General features: G+C 47.7%; 11 protein-coding genes across 11 annotated transcripts; 7 read left to right on the plus strand and 4 right to left on the minus strand.

Moving 5' to 3' along the window:
* Positions 1 to 236: 236 nt before the first annotated feature.
* On the plus strand, positions 237 to 716 carry I303_104380 (uncharacterized protein; the record flags this gene model as incomplete). The annotated part of the gene is made up of 3 exons (XM_018407939.1): positions 237 to 239; positions 314 to 516; positions 611 to 716. The coding sequence occupies 3 exons, from the start codon at positions 237 to 239 to the stop codon at positions 714 to 716; spliced, it is 312 nt and encodes a 103-aa protein (XP_018263150.1).
* A 219-nt stretch (positions 717 to 935) lies between these two features.
* On the plus strand, positions 936 to 2178 carry I303_104381 (uncharacterized protein; the record flags this gene model as incomplete). Its single annotated transcript, XM_018407938.1, has 5 exons — positions 936 to 1202; positions 1283 to 1463; positions 1668 to 1854; positions 1930 to 1998; positions 2070 to 2178. 5 exons carry the CDS (start codon positions 936 to 938, stop codon positions 2176 to 2178), a joined length of 813 nt encoding a protein of 270 aa, XP_018263149.1.
* Positions 2179 to 3369: 1191 nt separating this feature from the next.
* Positions 3370 to 4601, minus strand: I303_104382 (uncharacterized protein; the record flags this gene model as incomplete). The annotated part of the gene is made up of 4 exons (XM_018407937.2): positions 3370 to 3421; positions 3572 to 4051; positions 4173 to 4486; positions 4566 to 4601. 4 exons carry the CDS (start codon positions 4599 to 4601, stop codon positions 3370 to 3372), a joined length of 882 nt encoding a protein of 293 aa, XP_018263148.2.
* A 336-nt stretch (positions 4602 to 4937) lies between these two features.
* I303_104383 (uncharacterized protein) lies at positions 4938 to 9047 on the plus strand (the record flags this gene model as incomplete). Its single annotated transcript, XM_018407936.1, has 9 exons — positions 4938 to 5288; positions 5352 to 5458; positions 5519 to 5728; positions 5806 to 5880; positions 5935 to 6121; positions 6181 to 6647; positions 6742 to 7707; positions 7853 to 8675; positions 8814 to 9047. 9 exons carry the CDS (start codon positions 4938 to 4940, stop codon positions 9045 to 9047), a joined length of 3420 nt encoding a protein of 1139 aa, XP_018263147.1.
* A 399-nt stretch (positions 9048 to 9446) lies between these two features.
* On the plus strand, positions 9447 to 10723 carry I303_104384 (uncharacterized protein; the record flags this gene model as incomplete). Its single annotated transcript, XM_018407935.1, has 5 exons — positions 9447 to 9527; positions 9610 to 9759; positions 9875 to 9937; positions 10074 to 10122; positions 10260 to 10723. The coding sequence occupies 5 exons, from the start codon at positions 9447 to 9449 to the stop codon at positions 10721 to 10723; spliced, it is 807 nt and encodes a 268-aa protein (XP_018263146.1).
* Positions 10724 to 10852: 129 nt separating this feature from the next.
* Positions 10853 to 11502, minus strand: I303_104385 (uncharacterized protein; the record flags this gene model as incomplete). The annotated part of the gene is made up of 4 exons (XM_018407934.1): positions 10853 to 10883; positions 10972 to 11094; positions 11190 to 11235; positions 11388 to 11502. The coding sequence occupies 4 exons, from the start codon at positions 11500 to 11502 to the stop codon at positions 10853 to 10855; spliced, it is 315 nt and encodes a 104-aa protein (XP_018263145.1).
* A 391-nt stretch (positions 11503 to 11893) lies between these two features.
* I303_104386 (uncharacterized protein) lies at positions 11894 to 15278 on the plus strand (the record flags this gene model as incomplete). The annotated part of the gene is made up of 14 exons (XM_018407933.1): positions 11894 to 11953; positions 12088 to 12255; positions 12341 to 12460; positions 12536 to 12679; positions 12762 to 13056; positions 13141 to 13262; positions 13332 to 13616; positions 13675 to 13776; positions 13835 to 13944; positions 13998 to 14139; positions 14217 to 14371; positions 14438 to 14741; positions 14839 to 14979; positions 15066 to 15278. 14 exons carry the CDS (start codon positions 11894 to 11896, stop codon positions 15276 to 15278), a joined length of 2361 nt encoding a protein of 786 aa, XP_018263144.1.
* Positions 15279 to 15666: 388 nt separating this feature from the next.
* On the plus strand, positions 15667 to 18053 carry I303_104387 (uncharacterized protein; the record flags this gene model as incomplete). Its single annotated transcript, XM_065968950.1, has 6 exons — positions 15667 to 15864; positions 15972 to 16113; positions 16235 to 16413; positions 16532 to 16642; positions 16710 to 16967; positions 17037 to 18053. 6 exons carry the CDS (start codon positions 15667 to 15669, stop codon positions 18051 to 18053), a joined length of 1905 nt encoding a protein of 634 aa, XP_065825022.1.
* A 405-nt stretch (positions 18054 to 18458) lies between these two features.
* Positions 18459 to 20890, minus strand: I303_104388 (acetolactate synthase, mitochondrial; the record flags this gene model as incomplete). Its single annotated transcript, XM_018407931.1, has 4 exons — positions 18459 to 18491; positions 18593 to 19431; positions 19506 to 20422; positions 20514 to 20890. 4 exons carry the CDS (start codon positions 20888 to 20890, stop codon positions 18459 to 18461), a joined length of 2166 nt encoding a protein of 721 aa, XP_018263142.1.
* Positions 20891 to 21587: 697 nt separating this feature from the next.
* On the plus strand, positions 21588 to 23663 carry I303_104389 (chlorophyll synthesis pathway protein BchC; the record flags this gene model as incomplete). Its single annotated transcript, XM_065968951.1, has 11 exons — positions 21588 to 21698; positions 21766 to 21844; positions 21924 to 22018; positions 22100 to 22187; positions 22258 to 22271; positions 22351 to 22421; positions 22550 to 22820; positions 22967 to 23136; positions 23226 to 23321; positions 23384 to 23401; positions 23498 to 23663. 11 exons carry the CDS (start codon positions 21588 to 21590, stop codon positions 23661 to 23663), a joined length of 1179 nt encoding a protein of 392 aa, XP_065825023.1.
* A 279-nt stretch (positions 23664 to 23942) lies between these two features.
* I303_104390 (uncharacterized protein) lies at positions 23943 to 25939 on the minus strand (the record flags this gene model as incomplete). The annotated part of the gene is made up of 8 exons (XM_018407929.1): positions 23943 to 24194; positions 24419 to 24573; positions 24694 to 24803; positions 24880 to 24947; positions 25048 to 25153; positions 25326 to 25605; positions 25698 to 25772; positions 25849 to 25939. The coding sequence occupies 8 exons, from the start codon at positions 25937 to 25939 to the stop codon at positions 23943 to 23945; spliced, it is 1137 nt and encodes a 378-aa protein (XP_018263140.1).
* Positions 25940 to 25950: the final 11 nt, after the last annotated feature.

Below are 25950 nucleotides of genomic sequence, written 5' to 3' on the forward strand. Positions count from 1 at the left end.
GGTTATACGAAACGCACACCAAGTCGCGTGGGAGAACGGGACAGCCTAAATGGATCACGTGAATAAGTATAATTAGCATCAATCGCCACACTTACGCACTTCGATCAACTAACTTGGTGGAAAAATATCCATCGACTGCCTAACTCGAAATGTTCGACTACAATCTGACGCACCTGTTTATTATCCTCTTCTCCTTTGTATAATAGTCAAGTCAACCACAAAAAACGTATACAAAAATGGTGAGTCACGTCCCCTAGCATACTGTCGTGCGATCTGAGATGTGCTCTGGCTGATTGACACACCTCGCTTGCAGGAATTCTCCAACTCCTCTGCACCCGTTTCAAGAGAAACCTGGGCTCCAAGATCTCCTTCCCCTCCTCCTCGAGCTGGCGGTGACTACTCGGATCGAGCTCCTCCTTCCGGTCCAAGAGGCGGAGACGATGCTCCTAGAGAACCAAGCAATGGAGGAGATTACGAAAGGGATAGAGATGGTAGAGATTCCAGACGGGACAATGGGTGCGTTCTCGTTCTTCGCTTTCGATCAGTCCTTCTTTTGTCCTTCCTTCTTTATGCCAAGAAAGGAGTCGGGTGATTGGAAAGTTCAGAGCAGCCAGGAGACGCTAAGAGAAAGACGTGCGAAGATACAGGATGGTAGAGAAATACAACCAGAGATCCTTTGTCTGTATCCTCGAAAGTGGACGAATCCGGATTTCTAGATATATATTCGCCTTTTCCTTCCTTTCCTTTGTTGTGCATCCGTTCTTCGTGCTGAGCTGACGAAGTTGCCATGACCTTCTTTCTTCAACCTATGTGCCAACATAATTCTGACCATCGCATATATATAATGAAACGCAACTATATTTCAAATTGTCCCACCTTTACCTGCTGCGCTTCTTCCCATCAAAAACACCCTAAACTACTGCGACATCCGAAAAATGGCTTACATGTACGAACGACGATCTCGATCACCACCGCCCTACCACGAACCCTACCCTCCTGCTCTGGACCCACGTTATGCTTACAGAGACAGACGAGAAGGCGGGTACCCACCCAGAAGGCCGAATCATCAACTACAAGAGGCCGAACCCAACAATGTTTTGGGTGTCTTCGGCTTGTCCATTCGGACTAGAGAACGAGATCTCGAGGATGAGTTCATGCGATACGGTGATGTTGACAAGGTAGTCATTGTGTACGATCAACGAGTAAGCAGAGTCTCCCTTTCTAGCCGCATATAATGGGCACGGTCGGCTTATGGTCGGCTTACAATGATTTGCCTGAACAGACCGACCGATCAAGAGGGTTCGGTTTCGTCACTATGCGAACTATTGAAGACGCTCAACGAGCCATCGAGAAGTTGAACGGCCTCAACTTACATGGCAGGAACATCAGAGTAGACTTCTCTGCTACACAGAAGCCTCATGCTCCTACGCCCGGTCAATATATGGGCGTGAAAAGACCAGCCTGTGAATATCTTTTCTTTACATCAGGAAAACTTCTTCAAATCCTCAATCACTAATATCACCTAATAATCTGCAAATTTGTCTCTCTCTCAAAAAACTCAAACACCTTCGATCCATATTGAACCAAATTGAACCATTCTGAATCAAAGCAATACGTATACGTGTGAAGCAATGAATTGCTTACCAAATCGTTCGAACAACTTACAGACGAGGATAACCGATACGACCGAGGCGGTTACGATCGAGGAGGTCGAGGATACGATGATCGGGGTGGCCGAGGTGGCTATGATAGGGGAGGACGAGGTTACGATTCCCGAGGAGCTGGGGCCTATGACAGCCGATCAAGGGGGTACGATAGACCACCAAGAGATGATAGAGATCGATATGCCGACAGGTGAGTGCTTACTGTGCTTTGCATTATTGTTGACAATGACAAGCAGCTAAATTCACGCTTTTTACCTTCTGATAGGGACGATCGAAGAGGTTACGACGAAAGACCTAGAAGAGATGATTACGATTCTCGAAGAAGATCTCCCAGGTAAGCTAAGCCCTGTGTTCGCAAATACAAGTATGATATCCTGCTTACTTCTCGCTTCGCGCTTCCCTCAGCCCTAGAAGAAGATACTCTGCTTCGCCTGATAGAGGATCAAGAGCTGCCAGAGATTACGATGCTGGATCTGCTTCTGCTGCTGCTCCAGTCGAATCGTCCAGGTACTAAAGCGTCTAGCCGACTGCCTCGATATGATGTAGTCTCTCCGGTCAAGAAGACAAAGAAAGGAAGACCGAAAAAGGCGAGAAGAGAAACACATGTACCAACTTAACTTCTCGTCAAGTGATCTCAATTTCCAAATCTCAAATCTCTTTCTAATCCATTCTCAATATAAGAGCAAAAGCAAAAGCATCTATCAAAATTAAATAAAATGAATAATCCTGCGAAGCTTCCACAAAGCATTGTGAACAAAACCTACATGATGAAAGCTTGTCAAGATATAACGCAAGTCTCCATTGCAGGACCCAAGACTCGGAAGCAAAGTATGAAGACTAAAATGACAAGATTGTCAAAATGGAAGAGAAACGCTGAACGCTGAACGAGCACCATGCAAGTTGCGACGTGATGTACGAAACGATCATCATAGCCAGACTCTTCTGTGTGGTCTGAATTGCGGGTAAAGCGAAGAACGAAGAGAGAAGAAAGCGATCCGCCCACACATCAGAATCTGCAATTTGCAATTTCCCCGAGCACTTCAAATACCAATACGCAAGCTAACACCCCGATATAGATATGATTATACTACCACAAAGGAAAGTCAAGTCAAAACTCTGTAACAAGATGTAATCCCTTACAGACTTACAGATCGAAAATCAGATTGAACCACCTTGGTCTGGTCTGGCATGATCTCCTCAAACCTCTTTCCTGTACTTCTTTACTTGTTGTACCGTATTATCATATGTCTCGAATCGTCCATCACCCGCCCATCACCCATCACCCATCACCCATCTAAATAGACTACACTAGACCGGACCAGACTAGACTGAACGCAAACACAAACACAAACCTGAACTCGCTGTACACTAGTATTTTTCAACATGTAAATAATGCATAGCTCATTCTCGGATACAAGGTGTCAAAGAATAGATAGGCTCAGCTACCGATCTTCGATATTCTCGTTCCGGGATCAGGAATCTGAACCATATTAGACTATGGCTGTGTAGTAATTTGTGCTCCCTGTAGCTTGCGTTTCGTAATCTCACTTTGAGATTATGAGGACGATTTGGAATTTCCGCTCAGTGACCCTCAGTTTGTAGGCGGCTTATATGCTCTGCGTGAGGAATGATATGATATGATACAATACAGTGAAATGAACGCCATCGAGGGGCATATGAGTGGAATAAGGGATGAGACGGGTATTTAAAAATACGTCTTTCTTTTTCTCGCTGTATACTTCGAGTCTCTCGGCACGCTATAGACGTAACAACGGGAATCAGCTCTTAGCATCCGCTTTTCGCAATCCCGCGTCCACACTAGATTAGGAGTAGATGCGATTTTGCCTTCTATCGACTTTCACGATGTTCGAAAAAGTCGAAGGAACGGAAACGGAAAGATGACTTACCCTTCTTTGCCTCTTGTCCTGTACAATTCCTTCTTCTTCATCACCCATTCCTTGACATCCTCAACCTTCTTATTACTCCTCTTACCCTTCTTACTCGTCGAGGCATCTTTCCTCCTTCTACGCTCATTCCTTATCTCCTCTCTCCGTTTCTCTAAACCCAGCTTCTGATCATTATCAACATCGATCTCGTCCCCGTTCAGCGCCTTTGGTATCTCTTGTTGCCCAACCATCAGACAGAGGTACATTTTTCTGGCCTTCTTGGAATTTGGATAATCGACGACGAGACCACCACCGAATCCCGCTCTCTGGGCGGCAGAGACGATCATCTGTACTTGGTCATCTGAAGAAGGGTAGAATTGGAATATTGCCCGAGAAGGGTTTTTCAAGGCCGAGTGGAGCGTGGTGAAGAATCGATTTAAGCGTTGAGGAGGGGAATGCGAGGATGAATCGGCGTTCAAAAGCCATTGAATGACGGATATACTATTGGTTTTAGATGTAAGGACGTTGAGAATGCAGTCAGTGAATTGACCTGAATAATCTGTGGTATATATGCAGGTGATGTGTTGAGTATTCTGGGATATAAGTGGACTCGCGGACCCACCTGATTGCTCCGTCAAAAGTACCAGGTCTGAAACCGAACCCTTGTCCTATATCATGCAAGAACAAGTCCCCTTCTACTTCACGTTCGAGAGCAACTTCCAACATCGAAGGTGCGATATCGACTCCGACCCAAACATGTCCTTCTTCATCTAGCAATTCACCGCTCAGCCCACTTCCGCATCCTATATCCAGCACAAAAGCAGCTTCGTCCTCTGGTAAAGCCAGCAATTCCAGGGCTCGTCTCGTCATTTGCGCTTGGATCGATTTCACTCTGGTGTTCGCTGTGTATTTCGTAGCTTCTACATCTCCGTAGAACTATGTACATTTACATATGTCAGATCTTGGGTTTCGCCCATGTCAGAAAGCTGAATAAGGTCGGAAGAAGAGAACATACGATTTCTGGAGGAGAAATCTCCTCAGGCCTTGACATTGTGGTGCTTCTCCGATGACTCTAAAGTCCTGATCGGAGCGAATTGCTAACGAGGTGGTCTTGGCAATATGAAGTCTACGATCTTATCCTACTTTGATGATATCAATGGTACTCAAAGCAACATCATCACCTCTCTTGAAACACTCAAATCATCGCCGCTCAAAAATGTCAAAGTGGTCCGTGCCTTGTCTGAGACCATTGCCACGTGGTACGTAAACATTGATTTCTCGTCGACACAATCTACGCGTCTTAGATTGTTGCTTTCATATCAAGTAAAACATCAACACAGGAACAGGAGTATGCGTGGGTCGATTGTCTGAGCGCCCTTCGACCAGCATGACTACAGTCTTCCAGCTGGCACCACTGCCGCTGGAGGCTGACGGCAGCCCGTTCGCAAGTACATCGAAATTACCGGATATCCGACCTCGTTTCGTACTTCCTCCTTTGGACGATCATCTATCCGGTACTGAGCGATTATTGGGAAGTCTAAGGGGCTCGTCCAGATACGATCTGCAAGATCTCCTCACATCTAGTCCGACCCCAAAACATGGACTAGATCTGCAAGATGCGAGAGAACAGAAAGTCCACGGAAAGGTGGAAAAGGAGGACGAAGTGGACGAAGTAGATATTTGGCAGAAAGCTGTAGAGCAGCCTGAAGCTGGACCAAGTAGACGGAGAATGTTTGAGGTTAGCTCAGAAACGATTTTCCGGACCCATGGCATCGGCTGACCGTTCTTTTGGTCGTTTCAGCCCTTAAGGACTTGGGATGACCTGCGACTGTCCGAGTTCGAGTTCAGATGTCAATCGCCGTTCTTATCCGAACGATCCATCTTCACATTTGATAGTTTGATCACATCGTAAGCCCCAACATCTAGTAACAGACCTTTTCGTAAGATTTTGACGAGAAATTTTGATAGGCTCGAACCTCCAATCACCCTACCTAGTCTGGGAAAAACTGCAGGATCTATACCGGTACACGACTCGGCTGCGCTGCTTCAAATCATGTTAAGATCTACTCTAGGTACGACTTCCACGGAACATCTGAGGTGGAACAGCAAGAAGGCGGCCTACGTATGGATCGAAGAAGGCGGAAGGCCTTCCGGAGCAGAACGGATCACAGCAAATTCGTGGGTACTGTTCTTCCGGCGATTCGCCATGGTTTACACTCGATTACACCAAGCCAAGAAGCTAATCATTCGGGCAGGATGATTCGGCATTTCTTGGAAGTAGGCACTTCTGTACGACGTTTGGAATTGATCATCAGCTCTCAAAGTACTCTGTAAGCGTTTTATCAAGCTTCAATCAGTTCATGTCAGCTGATATTCGTTGACAGGCCTCTGACGCCAACTCATCACGCTTTATTACACGGTCTATCGACTTACGTGACATTCATCAAAGAACGCTTGACGGTCGCAGTGGAGGAAAACCTCAACGAGTCACAGTCAAGTTGGATCAAGTGGCTGGGAGCCACGCAAGACGTCAGAGAGCTAGGTCAGCTTCTTTGCGAGGTAATGTGTTGGGTGAGCATTTCCGATACTCGCGAAACAGGTATACAGCTGATCAAGATGAATGGTTTTAGCCGATATCGTCATCAGAGGCAGTCGCCCTTCCGACTCGATCATCGGCCCTCCTGAGTCATGTATACAATCACCTACTTGCGTCGATGTCTACGACTTTCCTTCATTCTCAATCTTCGTCAACCCTGACTTTAGCTTTTCTCTTTAGTCAAGCGGTTGGCCCATTCCTAGCGCTACTCAAAGCCTGGGTCGGACTTAGCGACTCTCCGTCGCAAGATGAAGATATACAACCGGATAGTCAACCTTGGTCAGATCTCGGTATCACTCGTGAGATGCGTCAGGGTCACTGGGAATACACGTTTCTAGCGAGAAGGATGCCGAGCTTCATACCCAGATCCGACGGAAGGAATCTGTTCGAGGCGGGCAAAAACCTCAGAATTCTCCGAGGAGCTACAGGCGGGAGCCATCCGTTATGCGCTACGGTCTGGAATCTCGATCTGGGCCTCAAATGGGACGTTGAACCCTCTAGGTAAGCGCCGGATCACGTCCACCTCCTACCATCTCGATGCAGCTTGAAGGATTGAGGAAAGCGCTAACACAAGATCTTTTCGCAGCGTGGACAGAGATACGAGATTGCACACTCGCAAGGTGTATAAGGAGGTCTCCCGATGGAAGCACTTGGGTAATGAGAGGAAGAACAATCTTTCCAGGTCCGCGTCCACCTCAAAATTGTCCGCATCAGTCAGTCAGCCAATCAAGAAAAGGAGATCCATCGCTGCCGATTTATTCGTACCGCCTTCGCTTCCAGCTTTCACTGAAACGACTACAACGCAGAACGGGGCACCGGCATCACACGATGTTCATACCGGTATTCCCGAGCTTGATGACCTGTGGGCTCAATTCAGCCAAACTCCTGGAACACATTTGGCACGAGTAGGCGAGGCAGAGAGAGTAACAAAGAATTTGCGGACGCCTACCCCGCTTGAACAACTGCGTTCCTTCTTGTCCCGCCATTCGACTCAAGCACTCCTACACGACTCACTGACCCTACCTATATTCGTATCCACGCAACTGCTGTCACCTTTACTTGCTCATTCCTCGTTGATATCTAACTCGCTAGTCTCGTTATACCTGGATGATCTGGAATTCTTGGACCACCTGGACATACTGTATTCTTACTGGCTTGGAGGGGATATGGATTTCGTACATCGTGTATCTGGCGCTTTGTTCGGTAAGGACACCGCAGGTGCCGGAGAAGGTCTTGGGATGGGTAAGAGAGCAAGGACGCGGATGAGGCTAGGTCTAGATACCGCTTCCTCTGTCAGAAACGATGCCACGGCTGCGGATGATAATCCTGGAGAATGGGGTATAGGTCTAGGTATAGGTTTAAGTGAACGCTCGACATGGCCGCCTGGAGGTAGTGAACTAGCGTATGCACTGAGAACTACTCTCCTTGAAGATAAATTGTCAGCTGGTAAGGCTGCAGTCGGACCGTGGAGCGAAGTACAGGACAGGGTCAGCTTTGCGATTAGACAATTGGACGAAGAGGATAAGGGGAGAAGAGCGAAATGGATGGACCCTCAAGGTGCGTTCGCTTGAAGGGGCTGTTGCTTTGATACTGATCATTGTTGATACATTGTCTCGATTCCACCGTTTTAGCAATTGAGTGAGTGGAGTTTGAACGCGAAAGCGCCCTCTCGTGGTCAGACCACTGATCCCCTTGATTGATCACAGAGCTCTGGACTTCCTCTACCTATCTTATTCGCCTCCTGAGCCGATCGCCCCTCTACTCCCTCAAAGCGTATTGGCAAAGTACCAATCGATACATAATATCCTCCTCAAGATCTCGAGATGTCAGATTGTCATAAGAACAATGTATTTCTCGGTCTTGCATCAATCGGAATCGCACGACGTACCGACCAAGACAGGGGTCGATTCCGGCTTGGCTCGACCCTCCTCCAGGACAACGTTGCGAAGAAGCAGAGATCGTCAAGTCGATACGCTATTCCCGCCGAACTCCTCGATTGAGAAGCTCGTACAAGTCTTACGCTTGCGGATGGCGCATTTCGTCGATGCTTTTGGTGGTTATGTCGACAGCGTAATCCATAGGAAGTGGATGTCGATGCGCAAGAGATTGGCCAAGATGAGGACGAACGATCAATCGGGCGGTAATAGTAGACCGACATCACCCACGTCCACTCAAGGGGAGTACTTTGATCCTCAAGAATACCTAGATCAAGAGGAACAGCAAAACGATGGAGATGAAGGTGAACATGAAGAAGACGAGGTATTTGATGGGATTCAGGAGTTAAAATCGCCTCGATCGATCTTAGCGTATCATCAAATAACTCTCAACAGGATATTGACATCGTGTCTCCTCGACGAGGCTTCGCAGGGTCAACAAGTGACTTTGAAATTGCTTATGACTCTCTTCGGCCTGATTCTGGATTTGGGCAAGGTACTTGTCGAAATTGAGCGAGGGCTGAAAGGGTGGCAAGTTGGTGAAGAGTTGATAAGGGAGATTGAAGGTGAATGGAATGAGAAAGAACGGGTATTTGTGAGTACCATGTCCTTACTCAGGAGGGGCATAACCCCTATCAAACGCTAGGTTACTATCTTCCCATTTTCAGTCTTGTATTTCCAAGCTGAAGAAGGGGTCGGCTCGCTGATTTGGTTTCTTTCTGTCTGTCCAAAGTTACATGCCTTGGAAAGACTATCACTACGGGCGAATAAAGAAAGTGATCCGCGGGACGAATTAGATATACTTGACGAAGGTCGAGACGATCGGGATGACACCCAAGATGATGTACAGCAATTGTTGTCTCATGATCGAAGTGGGAAGGGCGGTGAAGATGATCTGAAGGAATTGTTGTTACGTCTCAAGTTTGGGAAGGTGGAGGTAAAGCGAGAAGGTCGACATCAAGGATGAAGATGTTGAGACTTTTGGCGGCCCAGCTGGCTCGCGGATGTGGCAGTAGGATGCTCCAGTAATGAAGCTTTGATGTTGTAACAAGCATGTGCGATCTTTTATGCAATAAGACCATTGCATGCCATGTCATGTCAAATCAAAACAAGTAAGATGAAAGGAGCTCATTTCGGTGAATTCGGACGAAAGATAAGGATCGGTCGGATGCGAGGTATCTGATAACCGGTGGTGTCATCTTTGTGACGCTGTTGACATTTCATAGTCGATTATCGCCCATGCTGCGACAGATGTATGATACGGAGGCATCAGCTTTGGACTTCGCTTCGCATAATTCAAGTCCGAGCGAGCGACGAGAGTAAATAGAAACATAGTCCGTGTGATCACCATATCGAGCACGAGGAGATGGCGGAGATGGCATCGCTTTCTCGCACGCATATTGATGAGGACTTGAAAGAGCAATTGGAAGAACTTTCAACGTGCGAAGTGAGTCAATCACTCGAGAATATCCATATTGGTGTGGTCAGACTGAGCTTAGCCCTGACTTCTACCGTTTCAAACAACACAGATATCCGATGCCTTGGTCAAACTTGGGAACCCGACGGGAGGGTTTTTACCTCATTTGAATATTTACTCTCCGTCACCGATCCCGAACGATGGCGAAAGCGGAAGCGGAAGGGAACAAGTCAAATTGGTAGGGAGGGTATTTACAGTCCGAGTGAGCCGCTAAAAAACATGTTACACTCAATCACTGATTCGCCGCATGTTGAGCTTTATGAGGCGACGCATGACATGGATAAGGGCTCTGACTGATGCAAACATATTGGGATTAGCTTGTAGAGCAAGAAAAGCCCGGTGCAGAGCTTTCGAATGGATCCAAGACGGACCAACACTTTGTGGGTCCCAATCCTTCTCACCTTCGTCATATCAAGACAACACCTCAACCGCACATACCGACACAGGAATAGGAGACCACACCAATGTGTGGGATCGATGGCATCTGCTAATGCTGAACATTGTATGCGAGTATAGGTAGATGCTGCGCCGGAAGGAAGTGTGATACTCATCTCACCTGACTTCGGTGAGCTCTCTCCCCCTCTCATCGTGGTCAATCCCACACTGTGTTGACCGGAACGAGCGAGGGCTCGAACATCGTCATCCCAAGGCAGCCAACATAGCTGATGTTTGCACAATCTCTGATCCTTGATCATCGCTTAGTATCCGGAGCAGCATGTTGGGGTGGACTGATGTCCACAGCAGCCAAAGCGAAAGGCATAAAAGGAGCAGTGATCCTCGGAGGATGTAGGGATTTGGTTGAACATCGACAACTTGGATTCCCGGTATTCGCCCAATTCCATTCTACGATAGGCCAAAAAACCTTTTTACGCCCATCGGAGTACGATATCCCTTTGAAAATACCTATACTTGCACAGCCGACCTTAGCTCCACGACTGGGTGATGTTGGGCATGATCAAGAGGATCAAGGGGAAAGACAGACGGTGGTCGAACCTTGGGATGTACTGGTCGGTGATATTGACGGGGTGGTGATAATACCGTTTGAACGATTGAGGGAGGTCATCAAGCTTGCGAAGGAAGGTAAAGCAGTGGACGAGAATATAAGAAAAGAGCTGGAATTGGGAAGAGGCGTGAAAGAGACGATGAAGAAGTGGAGAGGGACGTAGGGAATCTGTAGATGGTGAAAGCACTGGTATCCATGGCAATGGTTCAGACTATGATCATGCATGATTATGAGTGTACAAGGGTGATGTTACAGGTTTGACTAGGGCCGAGTGAGAGAATATGCAATGGCATCATGCTTCGAGGAAATCGGCAGCGGTTAACCTATGAATAGCAGTAGCAGTAGCATCAGCATCAGCAGTGGTACAATAAGATCTAAATCTGGGGCTCTCGAATCGGAAAGGAGACTTACAATTCCAGAGCGATATACGGATCTATCCTATCTGAGAAATCCTCTTTGATGTCCTCGGCATTGAACTCCGCATACTGGACTTTATAAGCCAGATATTCAATGACTTTGAGCAGTATGACACCGCTATCATCAGACATCAGCATGGAGAAGACATTTGATCGAAACAGTATCGTACAGGCTGAGAAATGAGAGTCGATGATTGAGGAAGAAGGACTCACCGTTGTTGTATTCTGCATGTCTTATTCTTAGCTTCTTCGAAATTTGCTGTAGTTCAGATAGGGTTCATCAGCTCTCCCTCTAGTTCTCCTAAATGATGATCCTCTCCTTTCGTCCGATGCAGAATAAGGCGGGAGAATGATTGGACGTGAGACCCCTCTGCAACCGGAGGGTCTATGGCCTAGGACAGTAAAACTCACCTTCTTCATCCAACATCGATTTAAGCGTCCCACTAGCTTCGGCAACTTTCCTGGAAACTACGAAAGTGTATCCGTCCGATGATTCCAGCAGTACGAAATCTTCCTCTTGCGACATTCTGAGCCCTTAGCTTTGACCTGCTTTGCGTAGTGATTGACTGTTTGGCTACTTTATATCATATGTGATGGTCAGAGTTCGAATGAAATATCATCATGATCTCATGTTCTGAAAGGAGTTCAGGCAAGTTGACGCGTTTACTGCATGATTTCTGCGGGCGGAGATCGCCGACTCGGCGCGGCTATGGACCCGGTGACGATAATGACGCTGAGACCAGTCAAGACGAGGTCGACAGATGCTTTACTATTTTTCACCACCAAAGCGAACGACCACGACTGAGAAGACGCAGAGCTCTAGCTGAACATCGAGCAGCAGGTGACTACAGTCGACGGTCTAGGGACTGTGCCAAACTCAGAAGGCCTGCAACGGCATCCTTTTGGAAGTAGGCAAGATGATCAGAAAACAACGACCGACATTTACTAGCTCCGAGCTGGAAATGCAATTACAGCAGGTGAGTGAGCAAGTAGCCTTACCTGTGGTCCTATCTAACCAAGTGACAGCCTATGAGTGGATGCCAGCCTATGGGAACTGACTATTGATTGGTTGATGGTCTGGCTCTCATGGCTGACTACTTGGTCGTCACAGATCAACTTGGATCCCACATCGTCAACGACCGAGAACCTGGAAGCGCTCGCACCGCTCATCAAGTCTATACAGGATAGTGATTCCGAGCAGCTGTATTTGAGGAGTCTGGACAAGTTCGTAGAGGAGAAAGAAAGGGAGATTGAAAAGATATGTCAGGAAAATTACGAGGTATGATCCATTCTCCCACCTTCTTTTCCGTGTACCTTCGGAATGAGCTAACGAACACGTTGCACTTAAACCTTGTCATCGCTAGGACTTCGTCTCATCGGTGTCAACGCTCTTGACGATACGTCAGGGCTCAGGTCATTTACGACGGAGGATAGGTGATTTAGATGGGCAGATGGGAGATGTGGGCCGAGCACTAGGCGAGAAGGTGAGCGGAGTTCCTCTCCGACCAGTCTCAGCTCAGAAAGGGCCTAGCTGACTTGGTCATCAAACTCGCTCGCAGAAACGAGCCCTGTTGGAACAGAAGAAGGTAGCTAGGAACATGGATGACGCGATCGAGACGCTTCAAACTTGCTTGAGGCTCTTGGACTTGGTACACAGGGTTGGAGAGATGATCAGAGAAGGGAGGTATTGGGGAGCATTAAGAGTGAGTCAAATTCGATTCATCAAAGCACTGGCAAACAACTCTTGCTGAATCCCCAAGTACCTGAATCCTCTTGGATTTGTAGTCGATAGAAGATTTGCTTCACTTGACACCGCCTTCAATATCCCAAACACCCTTTTACGCCCACATACTATCATCGCTCCCTTCCCTTCGTTTATCGATCAAAGATGCAGTCACTGCTTCAACCAAGTCATGGCTCTTCGACGTCCGAGAGTCAGGCTCGAAGGTCGGTAAACTGGCTCTAGAGCAGATGTCGCAGCGAATTAAAAAGTGGAGAACAAAGCGGGAGAAAGAAGGTGGAGTCCGCTTAGCCAGAGTTGGCGGAGCTATGGAGCTGGTGCACAACGAGCGGGTCGAATGTGAGTCAAACGTTCAGAGCTAGCTCACACATCAAGGTCTTGTCATCTTCAAAAGGTGAAGCTGATGCGGAACGCCGTTCGTAGTTGATGCGCTAGATAACGAAGATATCAAAGTCGACTTCAAGCCTCTGTATCAATGTATACACATATACGAAGCTCTGGAATCGAAGCCCGAGCTGCAGAGGAATTATCAATTGGACCGGAAGGTGAGCTATCACTGAGCTCGGTAATGAATACTTGAACGCGGTGTTGTCACTCATGAGCATGACTTGTAGACACAAGCGACCTTGATCCTGACCTCGCGTCTATCGACCACTCCGGAAACGCTCCTATCGACTCTGCCGTTACTCATGCAGGAGTTAGTGGGATTCTTCATTATCGAATCGCACCTTTTGCGTACGATGCCAGACTTCAGAACACAACGCGATGTAGATGAGCTCTGGGACGAGATGTGTAAACGGATAGTCGAGGTAGTCGGATCGGGTCTGAAAGGGTGTAGTGAGCCTGAGGTTTTCCTGGAAAGCAAAACGAACGTGCTTCTGTTCGTGCAAACTTTAGAGGTGCGTCAGCTTTTGCTTCACCTATCTGGTTGTTCAAGCTGATACAACACTCTTACAGGGATATGGGTACAATATAACAGAGCTGAACGGACTATTGATCACGCTTTTCGAGAGGTATTCGGAGCTGTTATTGCGGAAATTCAGTACCGACTTTGATCAAGTAAGCTACAAACGTCCGGATATCTTGCAAGCACAAGCTCACAACCTCTTTTGATCAGATCGTATCGGAAGACGATAATCAGCCCATGATGGTAAATGATCAAGAAGAATTCGATCAGGTGGCCGGTGTTTGCTGGTTGGCTCCTGGAGAAATGGAGTCGCTCGCTATGTGAGCTGGCCTGCCTGATCTGTCCGAAGCTCAAGCTCACGCCTGGGGTACAGGCAAGGGTTCCCTCAGGCTATGCCTTTCTCTCAAACCTATCCGATGTGCTGTATCAACATACGTAACTTCGTGGACCAATTCTACCAGTTTACAGATGGTGTGGCTCAGCAACATCTGGACATAGATGAGGTATTGAGGAAGGTAAGCCTCAACCTCTTCTTCATGCTGCAGACGTTAATGACACTCGCGTGACTGATCTCGCGTTTCTAATCTGCTAGTCACTTGACGGACTGTTGTCCGATCATGTGTCCGACCAAATCGCTAGACGTCTCCAAGCTATGTCGAATTTATCGCAAATTGCCCAGGTGGTGATCAATCTGGAACACTTCAGTACTGCATGCGACGAGTTAGAAGGGGTATTGATGAATCTCAGGTAAGCTCATACGCCCTATGAAATATCACTTCTGTTACGCGCGATACCTTATACGGCTTTTTTCAGAGCATCCCAAAGAGGTGGACCAGTACATTTAGCTTCGACCAAATCATTTGTGCAGACTCTCGAGACTGCTCAAAACCGGATCGACTCCGTCATCAACTCAAAGCTAGAATCGTTCTTCGAACTGGCGGAATACAATTGGATGCCCACCAGACCACAATCGACGGCGAACGAGCCGTCCACTTACGTTTTCGAGATGATCACTTTCTTGACGGCTTATGTGGACAGTGTTTTGATTGGATTGAATGAGGGTGTGAAGAATAGAGCTTATGTGCATGCGCTGGGAAGAATCAATAAATGGTTGATGGTGAGTCGCTTGCTCAATCCGCGGTCAAGTACAAGGGATAGTCGAATAAATTCCGCAACATTATCAGGATGCTGATTACCTGAGATTGTCCAATTAGGATACATTGTGTGGAAGAGAGATCGTTCGGTTTAACGAGATGGCACTTGCCAGCGTGTTGGCGGATGTGACCTTCATTGAGACTGAGATCAAACGATTGGACAAAGCGGGATTGGACAAGGTATTTGACGAGGTCAAGCATGTGAGTGTTTTGGTATTAACATTATGATAAGGTACAGGGATAAATCACTGATGACCTGAAACGCTATTCGTCGAATGATGCTATAGACGATTAATATCGTCTTGACTGAAAGTGTTTCAGCTTATATGGAACCTTCGATCCGGTCGATGTCTTACCCCTCTGTGAAACCAATAAGACTTGCCGTGATATTGGCTAAACTTGGGAAAGCGCATGCGCTGGGCGGAGTACAGAGTAGTATGATCAAAGCTGAGCGAAGGAGGAGGGAGGCTGATGAGGTCGCTAAACTTGCTGGACGATAAAGCGATACGCAGCTGAGTGGGCGACGTGCCATATGGTGAGTAATAAATTCCACATTGAACAGGTCAGATTCCTTACTCATGTACATGTATAGAGCTGTGTACTGTAGATACTGTTGTACCCCTTGTATATGCACTGCATGGACACTTGAAACAGTGTTTCGTCCACATAATTACTGCAGGTCCGGCGAAGGTTCGGAGCCTCCGGCGGAATGACGCTGTTTAAGGTTGTGCAACAAGAGAGGTTCGAGCATTTGTTTCATCAGTTGCATGAAATTATCACCTTTTTGTTCTCCCTCTTTGATATCTCATGACCTGGTATACACACAATACACATTGATAGAATGCCATGAACCGGTGATCAGCAAGTGACATGCAAAACGATGTGACGATGAACCGTGTCCCACCGGATCAGCACCATCAGTATCATCAATATCATCGGTATCATCATGGTAGACCAAGCACCTTCTTCACCTCCGCAGAAATTCCTAAACCCAGCGAATCTAGTGGAACCCATGGTATGGCATTCGCTTCGGACGATATGATAGTCAGCCGTGAAGAGGAGATGGTCTGGAAACCTGAGTTTCCGGTATGTCAGCGTCTTGACCATCTACTCCCTTAGTACGAGATCGTACACATATACGTAGATGTGGACAGCTAATCAGTTTTCACATTGCAAATCGAAAAACCGAAAAGGCCAATACCGCAGTGCATTACCTTGCGATCGATACCAACGTCTTCATCTCCCATCTGAACCTTATAAGGACAGTCCACAGTCTACTTTTGACGCTGAGACCTAGTCCGGTGATATTGCTCATCCCGTCAATTGTCATACACGGTATGTCCAACCCAGCTAAACATTGCTATCGGATTCCGTCCTCGACGCTGCTCTGCCCATCCACGTCTCATGGCCCTCTGGAATTCTGATAGCCGAAAGCTGATTGGTATAACTTGTTCAGAACTTGACTCGCTCAAGGCCTCTAAAGCACCTTCTGAGCCCAACTCTCCAATCACCCTAGGAAGGCTAGTCCAATATGCCAATGCCTGGCTTTTGGATACCCATCGGACTAGGCGTAAGACAGGTCATGGAGCGCTAAGGTGTCAGAGTCTGAAGGAAAGATGGGATCAGACAATACGTGTGAGTCTTCAGTTCGCCTGCGTCCTTGCCTTGCCTGCCGCAAATCGCCTACACAATTTTACTCGAGAAGGGAAAGACCCAAAACTCACGAATTGTTCGCTTCCCTTTGGGCATATAGGAATATGGTCAGAACGATGATCAGATCTTGGATTGTTGTTTGTATTTTCAGCATCATGTTGATCAAGCGAAAGTGACTCTTTGGACGGATGATAAGAACCTGAGTGTGAAGGTAAGCCAGCAAGCGATAATTACATAGTCTGAGCGTTGAATATGTAGTTGACTGAATCACTGATCAGGCGGAATCCAACGACATACCTACAATAGGCGGAAATATATTCGGTCTGACGACGTTCTTCGATTCGCTAGAAGAGCAGTTCCCACAATCGTTATGGGATCAAGTCCACAAACTAGAAGACCACCACTCCCTCAAGAACGGTGATGACCGTGCGCAAAATAATGGGAATGCAAGCGGGAACGGGAACGGGAATTGCAATGGGAATGGGAATGGGATCATGAATTTCGACCACGATATGGAGTCCGAGAATGGCGATCCAGTAAGTCATGGCATCTGGCACACAGTTCGAATCCCTTATCACACCGGCTTATGTGAACCTCGATCGCAGGATCAGCAGCCTGACAATTATCGGCTTCAAGATACCTCAAGCAATATCACTTCCTTACTGCTAGACCGACAAGAACAATCACAAGCACAAGAAGAAAGAAGGTATCCTTACTTACTCCCCTCGACAAACCCTCAACTCGCTTCGCTACCAGCGTCGACATCGACATCATCGACATCGACACCGACATCGACTTCAACATCAGCAACTGCATCGACATCACCCGCCAAACTACCGCCATCAGCTTGGCACGCATTTCCGACTTCCAAATCCACCCCAACAACACCGACAAGACTGAAATCAAGATCGACTCCACCAATGCTTCCGCCTACCTCGCCAAATTCGATACCTATGGACCGCAATAATTCGTCAAGCTCGTATCAATCCGCCTCCATTAGTATATCAATGAATTCTCCTCCTTCGAACGGCTCGACCCTGAATTCGCCTATCAAGAACGGTAAATCGAGTTCCCGTAGGACATCCAGATCAAGTTCAACCTCGACTTCAGATCTGGCTTCGACTTCGACTTCACCTTCGAAACGACCCACGACATCGACCCCGAAACCAGCGACTACGACCAATATGCCATCAAGGATCTTACTTACATCAATCCAACTAAGCCTCCGACCACTCCTCATTTCCCTTCTTCAACATTCGCCTCAGCCTCATCACCGCTCTTCGCCATCGCCAGACCAGCCTATCGGCCCGAACGAAGTATTAGAAAGACTGTCCATCACCTTAGAGGAATTAGATGAACACTTGAAAATGCAAGGAGAATCCCCCTCGTCGAAAATTAGATTATTGTTGATTCGAAGCTCGAGTTATGTGCGAACTATCAATGATTATATAGAGAATCACCTGGATTGGAAAAAGTCTTTAGATAGAGGAAATAGGAAGATAAGGCCAGGCGAGGCTTCTGAGAGTCTGATGAAGCTCAGAGAATGTTTTAGGGAGTTGGGATTGGATGATGGAGGGCAAGATCTATCAGATGTCATAAAAGAGATCAATCGATCGGATTGAAGGTAGATTCATAAATAGCTGGATTATCTGTCTATCGTGTGCTCACATCTTGCTATGACGCTGAAATGCTGTGATTATTTGCATTGAAGCGGATGTCAGCAGACTTGTTTTACATAGGAATGTCATATTCGGAACTTGTGATACTGTATGTAATTCATAGGAACTATTGATGACCGATGCTCAATATTGTGATTCCGACTTTGCGACTCAACGAACGACGTGAGGGAGATCTGGTGATTTACTGTGTGATAGATCATATGCATACACACCCGACACCCAATACAAAAATACGGAATCGTATGTTATCAGCCGGCACCAGCAGACGTACTTCACTCGCAAGCAGACTCAGACTCGTAATCATACTCGGTCTCATTGCTCATCATTGCGTTGATTGGGGTACACCGCTTAATTCGATTTTGTTCGAAGGATAGGGTGGAGCTGATGGGTTACAATGCAATCAGCATCAGAAGAATCAGATCGGCTTTATTGCACAGATTGGAGCATTGGAGCGGTACTGCAAGATCAGAGAGGATACTCACAATTTGCTCGTGTAGAGCTTTTCCAGCAGGAACCATCGGGTAAACGTGTTCCGACGATACGATACATTCCATCACGATCGGTCTCGTTCCGTCGTACTCCAAGAACTCCTTCATCTTCGCCGGGAGATCTTTCAGGTTGGTTACTCTCAGGGCTTTGGCTCCCATCGATTCACTGAGCTTGACGAAATTCGGGTTCGTCATCCTTGTATGGGAGTATCGGTTCTCGTAGAAGAGGTCTTGCCATTGCTCGACCATACCTTGGAATTCGTTATTGAAGAGTAAGACTTTGACTCCGATATTATATTGACTGGCAGTAGCCAATTCCATAGCTGTCATAGAGAACGACGCGTCTCCATCGATGTCCACGACGATCTTCTCGGGCGCAGCGACTTTAGCACCGATCGCAGAGGGTAGACCGAAACCCATCGTTCCCAATCCACCTGAAGAGACCCATGAACGGGGCTCGGTCCATCGGTAATGTTGACATGCCCACATCTGATGTTGTCCTACTCCAGTAGTCACGATGACTTTTTCTTTGCCGATGATCTCAGCTTGGTTGTTGAGCTCCTGTACGACTTCTTGCGGTTTGAGCTTTTGACCCTCGGTAGAAGGCGTGAAGGCAAAGGGGTATCGTTCTTTGTTGGCTTTGCATCGCGCTATCCATGCAGATCGATCGACGGCTTCGATTTGAGGGAGGATCTTGGCTAAGGATGCGTTGACATCTCCCAAGACTGGAATGTGGGCTTCGATGATCTTGTTGATGTTCTTAGGTTGGATCTCGAAGTGGATGATACCTCCTGTACCGTCTAAAGCGGCAGCTTGCGCGGCAGGGGCGAAGGCTACAACGTGGCGGAGAGAAGGTCAGTCAATCTACGGTATTGGTACAGGACTAAAACCAGGACAGGCTACTCACTATCGACTTTACCGGTAACTCGATCATCAAATCTTATACCCAGGGCAATGACTACATCTGCTTCCTGGATGGCAAAGTTGGCATAAGCAGCACCGTGCATACCGATCATGTGGAGAGACTTCTCGTCCCGTTCGTCGAAAGCGCCTAGACCTTGGAGAGTGGTGGTGACGGGGATTCGACCGTGATCTGAGAGCTGTTTCAAAAGTTTAGGTCCCTCTTCCGAAGCAAGGATACCATTACCAGCAAAGATAATTGGTCGTTTGGCTTTGTTGATCATCTTCGCTGCTGCCGCTATGAGGGAGGGTTCTCCTGGGATGGGTGCTGAGTTGTTGGCTGGGTTAAGAGGGTTGGAGGGTAAGTAGGGGGATGAACCTGGTTGGGCAGATTTGGCTGGGATGGGTGTTCGGAGGATAGCGGCAGTGACATCCTTCGGTAAATCAACTAAGACGGGTCCCGGTCGACCGGTGGTGGCGATCTTGAAAGCTTCGTTGATCCTCCTTGGAAGTTCAGCGATATCGTTAACCATGACATTCCATTTGGTACATGACCTTGAGATTCCAACCATGTCTGCTTCTTGGAAAGCATCTGATCCGATCAAGTTGGTAGCGACCTGTCCACAGAAGACGATCATCGGTACACCGTCGGAAAGGGCGTCTTGCATAGGTGTGATAACGTTGGTAGCTCCCGGTCCGGAAGTGACGAGCACTACACCTGGTTTACCGGAAATTCTGGCGTATCCCTCAGCCATGTGACCGGCACCTTGCTCGTGTCGCGGTAAGACGAACTCGAAGTGGGGGGAGTTGTAGATGGCATCGAAAACGGGTAAGATCGCTCCACCGGGATAACCGAAGACCTGCTTGACATCATGACGGAGCATCATCTCGTGGAAGATCTGACCACCGGAAAGGCCAACGAAGCTGGGGTTCATGAGTCAGTCTCAATTGGACGAAGTTTGAATTACAAGGCGTCGCCGCAATAATGCCTTGTAACAAGAACGCGCGAACTCACGAGTAATCGAGTCCATTTTTTATCTGGGTACCAGTCTCACTCTCATAAGTGGGGGTGTTCTTCGGGATAGTTTGCGCGGGGGTAGGAGGTTGGAAGTGTTGAGCGGGAGCAGGTCGTACAGCGGGCGAAGCACCGGTGATGGCACTTGAATTTATTGATCTTATGTGTGCTCGTACTCTATCTTTGGCTTCAAGCGAGATACCCCTGTCTCTCGGGGCTTTTTCGGTAGGCGCAGGCGCATTTTGGGTAGAAGAAGTGTGGATTTTGTTTTGGGACGAAGTTGATTTTGATCTACGTTGCGCAGCTACGGTCAGTCTTGATGCTGATGGTGCGGACGTAGGGAGAGTTCGGAGGAAACGGGATTGCCGGGTGAGCATCTTGAGCGGCGAGATGATGGTGTCAGTCGAGAGTGAGTGAGGGGGCTCGTATGTGAGCTTTTGGTGATTGAGTGGAGCAATGGACTCTTTGTTGTCCTTTTCTGATGGTCTGAGTTGAAGAAGATGAGTATGATGAATGAGTTCAAGTCAATTAAACGCGGTAGAATAGGACACTTTGGAGTATTTTTTGTCGAGTCGTAACTCTCTCTCTGCGTTGAGATCGGTCAACTCAACGGTAAATCAAATAGTCAAATAATCATCCACCGTCCAGCAGATTATTTTCGAATTTTACAGGCAAATCCATTCTACCCTGAATTTCCGATTGACCCGACGCCAATCCAAGGCATACAGAAACGTGTAAGCCACGTGGTAAACACTGCCTGGAATGTGGAGGTGGAGACTCCGGATCTACGAATAACATCAGATCACATGTCTTCTCAGCCTAGACTTATTAGCCTATGTTTGTTATTCTTCCACTATGACGCCGACTTCGGCCCGAAGGACAAACAGCTATTGGCCTAACGGTGTATGACAAGGTCTTCGCATGATGTGGAAGGCTTGAGATGGAGAACCTATAACACGTCTTCGTCTTCAGACTTTTGTCTTCTCGTCCTTCTTGTCACAAGGCTCGCGTCCTCGATCAGATCAACGACGATCGCTCATTCTCTTCCCGCGCCTCCATTACATAGATATCAACATGTCTGCGCAAGCTGTTCTTCCTGCAGGCAAACCCCATCCAGCGGAGTTCAAGCCAAGAGATAACCCAGCTTTCATTCTATACGATAAACTGAAGACGGGCTACGAGGAGGTGAGTCAATACTGAGACATCATTCACGTTATTAGTTGACTGATATCGTGCTTTCAACGATATCTAGCAACCTATCCCAGAACTTGGTCCCGATGAGGTGCTTATCGAAATCAAGAAGACAGGGATCTGTGGATCGGATGTGCATTGTGAGTCTGACACAGAGCACTACTCTACGGCAAGCTGTGATGAGTCAATTGCTAATCAAATGATCCTGGCTGTATATAGTCTATAATACCGGTGCGATGGGTCTGGTCAAACTGCAAGAACCGATGTGTCTAGGGCATGAGTCGTCCGGGATAATCGTTCAGCTCGGTTCAAACGTCGCTTTAAGGGCTAAACAATCTTCGAATCTGGCGGAGAAGTTAGCGAAAACAGATGGGAAAGATATCAACGCTGTCAAGAGCGTGGTGGGGAAGGGTACTATACAGCTTGGCGATAAGGTTGCGCTGGAACCTGGGGTCACTTGTAGGATGTGTACGGACTGTCGAGGTGAGCTATGCTATCGAATCGATTCACCCTACACGGTCTGCGCTAATATTCCGTACTGTGGTTCCTGCAGGCGGATGCTATCAGGCAAGTCATTCTAACGCAGTTTCACCATCAATAGCGTGCCTAGATTGCTATAAAGCTGATTATCGATTATCACTTGAAGATATGCGAACATATGGTCTTTGCAGCTTACCCGCCTTCTCGAGGAGGTACATTACAGCGCTACTACAAGCTGTATGTATCTAGCTCTCCCAATAACAAAATAGCCATAAGACCCGAATCGAATTCTTACAAGTTTCCGTGCCCTCTTTTTTCATCATTAGTCCGTCTCATGCTAATCGTATTCGTGTGCTTTCTTCTAGCCCCGCGGATCTGGTGTACAAACTGCCCGAATCGGTCGGACTGGAATACGGCGCCATGATGGAACCCCTCTCCGTCGCCGTGCACGCCATAGCTAACAAAGGTCAACTGAGGACCGGACAAAATGTGATCATTTTCGGTGCTGGGCCCGTGGGATTACTAGCTATGGGCGTAGCCAAGGGTCTGGGGGCAAATAGGATCGTAGCTGTTGATATCAACCAAGAGAGGTTACAATTTGCCAAGGACTATGCAGCGACCGATGTTTATATTCCAGTGCGTAGGCTTCCCCATTCCCAGACCCATTCTCATCCTCATTCCTCAACCCATTCCTCACTCGATTTCGCACATTCCACCACATATCATCAGTCAAGACCAACATTACGCTGGCCATATGGCTGATTTGGGTGATACATATACAGACCAAGCAGAATGAAGGGGAACCAAGACCGCAATACTCGCTACGAGCGGCACAGGATCTGCTTCTCACCCTCGGTATCCCGGCTAGGGGTCCAGGCTCAATTGATCTGGTGATGGATGCGACGGGGGCGGAGGTCTGTATTCAGATGGGATTAAACGCTGTCAGACCTGGGTGAGTGGATATGAGGATAAGATTCACTACATGCGCATGTTGTGTCGCCCCGCAAATCCGGGGCTGATAAAGGGCGATTGAATCAATAGGGGCACCCACGTCCAGACTGGTTTTGGACCGCCCGACATCCAGATCCCGTTCTTCAGAGTCACGACTGAGGAAATAACTATCAAAGGTGGTTGGAGGTGGGTGTCCTCTTCTTACACTGTGATGATAACGCTGATTGATGGGTTGCGTGCAATGTCAGGTACGGGAATGGTGATTAGTGAGTTCTCCCATTCTTTACAAAAATCCTGACCCTCCATGGCGAGAATTTGTATATGATTAGCGCTTGAATGGCCTAGCTGATGTAGGGATCCAGCCCACTAGCCATCGATCTGGTGAATAGAGGTTTGGTCAATCTTGAGCCCCTCTTAACGCACACATTCAAGTTCAAAGATGCTTTGGAAGCGTTCGAAATTACCAAAGCTGGCAAAGATAAGAATGGGAAATTTGTTATTAAATGCGTTATTGATGGACCAGAATGAGTGCCCGGTCAAATGGAGTCGAGCAAGATGGGACGGAGGTGATGGGTGCTGTCTACGGGACATTGTAGAGCTGGGTTGAGTTGACGTTTAGATATAGTTGTCAAGGTATTGTAAGGTGTTGTATGTAGCATGGACGAGGGAGGTGTCGTTTCACTATGAACCATGTAAACTTTGATGCGAGGCCAAGGCAGGTACTGCTGTGCGAGGGAATGACGACAAGGTGCATTGAGTATATTTGGTCATAGATGAGGTTGTAGGGTGTGACGTGTGATGATCGCCTCATTGTTTCTTTTGTAATCTCTTAATCTCCTCCAACCCCTGTTCTCTGCTCCGCCCATGAGTCCTCTTCCCTTCCTGACGATCCTGTACACCCAGATAAGTAGGTAAGATACTCTCGACGCTCGTCAGGCCCGCTTGGCCAGGCGCCGAAGAGGGCAATGAGGACGGGAAAGATTTGAGGAGGTCCTGAAAATTAAGGGAGAATAGCGGTGGATGAGGGGAGACTATATTGTCCGAACGTAGTTGTTCGACCTGAATCACCGATCCCGCAGTATCAGCTATGGTCAGGACCAATGATCTCCTATTTGACCTAGACTTGGTCTTGACTAGACATGTAGCAAGTCGAATTGGGTGCAAGTTGAATTATGTTGTACCAAGATAGACAGTAGGTGAAAGACGGAAGAATGATCACGGAAGACAGGAGACAGAAGAAAGAGGACAGAAGACAGAGGATAAAAGACAGAAGACAGACCCACCTGATCACGAGTAACAGTAAACAAATTTTCCGGTAATTTCTCCAAGAAGAAACCCTGGATCTTGCCGATCCAGAACGGTAAGCTCAAGATGGCTCGACGGCCTTCGTATCCCGAGTATCGAAGGACGAGCTGCATGATTTGTCGGTATGTGTAGACTGCGAAATCATATAAGTGGTAATGATCAGCTCATCTCGTCTCATCGCATTCCCGATAGATAGCTGGAATATCAGAATCTCGAAGGGGTCTAATGCTAATCATGAGGAAAGACAACACACCATCCGGTCCACCAGCTTCGATGATCCTCCCTCCGACTTGCTTGATCACTTCAGGCTCGTCTCGACAGCATATCTCCACTGCGCGAGCTATGTCTCCTGCATATACTGGTCTGAAACAAACATGAGCTTAGCTTGTACTGTTCACAAACACGAAATAGAGTAAAGATGGGATGCAGAACACCTCACTGGAACCTCGATACGCCACCCCCGAACACAGGCAAGAAAGGTAACCACTTGGCCAGGCTCGCGAATCGCTGAACCCAAGTAGAGTCATATCAGCGTTCTCTTTCGTAATTGTTGTTCATTTTTGCCGCACTCGGGCTGGCACGAGATTGTCGTGGACATTGGACTCACGTTGAAGAAGGAGTCTCCAGGTCCAAAGACTATAGAAGGTCGAATTATAGTTGCAGAAGGGTGATTCTCCAAAATGGCTTTTTCACCCAAGGCTTTGGTTCGCCAACTGGAAAAGCAGATCGAACCACCAAGTATCAGCATGAGTTGCAATCGATATCTATACCGCCTATTGAGTGCGCCCAGCAGAAGAAGGCACAAGGAGCACTCAAAAGCACAATGGATGTAGAGCGATGTAGTGGATGACAACGAGGACCAAGACGAGGACGAGGACAACTCACTAAGCAGTCACTCCACCCTCATCCGCTCCAATCGCACTAATACCCACGAACCTCTTGACTCCCACCTGCTTAGCTATCTCCGATACGTTGGCTGTACCTTTCCATTGAACAGCATTCATCTTCGCTTCTGACCCCACCAAGATCCCTACCATCGACACGACCGCCGAGGCATCTTTGAAAGCTTCTTTCAGATTATCGGAATCGCTTGATGAGGAGAGGGTTATATCTGCCGATTCCGGAGGAAGGATCTGTGAGCCCAGATGAGATAGTTGAGAGTGGACTACGGGATATTGAATACCAGCTCAGCAGGCTGCGCTGTTCATCTAATGCCCCACGTCAGACTGCAGGATGTAAAATTGGCAGGGGACTGACGCTTTTGGGGATTTCGAGAGACTAGGAGAACTCGATTTCGAGGGTCCGCAATGAGCGCTTTGGCGATATACGATCCTGTAACGATCATGATCATTGATTGAGCTGAGCCGAGAGGAAGTAGCTGAGATGAGTGAGCAACTGATTGACTTACCAAGAAATCCAGCTCCTACGAGGACGATCTTCCGGGGTGATTTATCAGTGGGCGGAATACTAACGGTCGACGCTAAACGTCGGGTGATCATGCTGATGGAAA

This window comes from Kwoniella dejecticola, chromosome 5 (assembly GCF_000512565.2).
Source record: "Kwoniella dejecticola CBS 10117 chromosome 5, complete sequence".
NCBI classification, from domain to species: domain Eukaryota; kingdom Fungi; phylum Basidiomycota; class Tremellomycetes; order Tremellales; family Cryptococcaceae; genus Kwoniella; species Kwoniella dejecticola.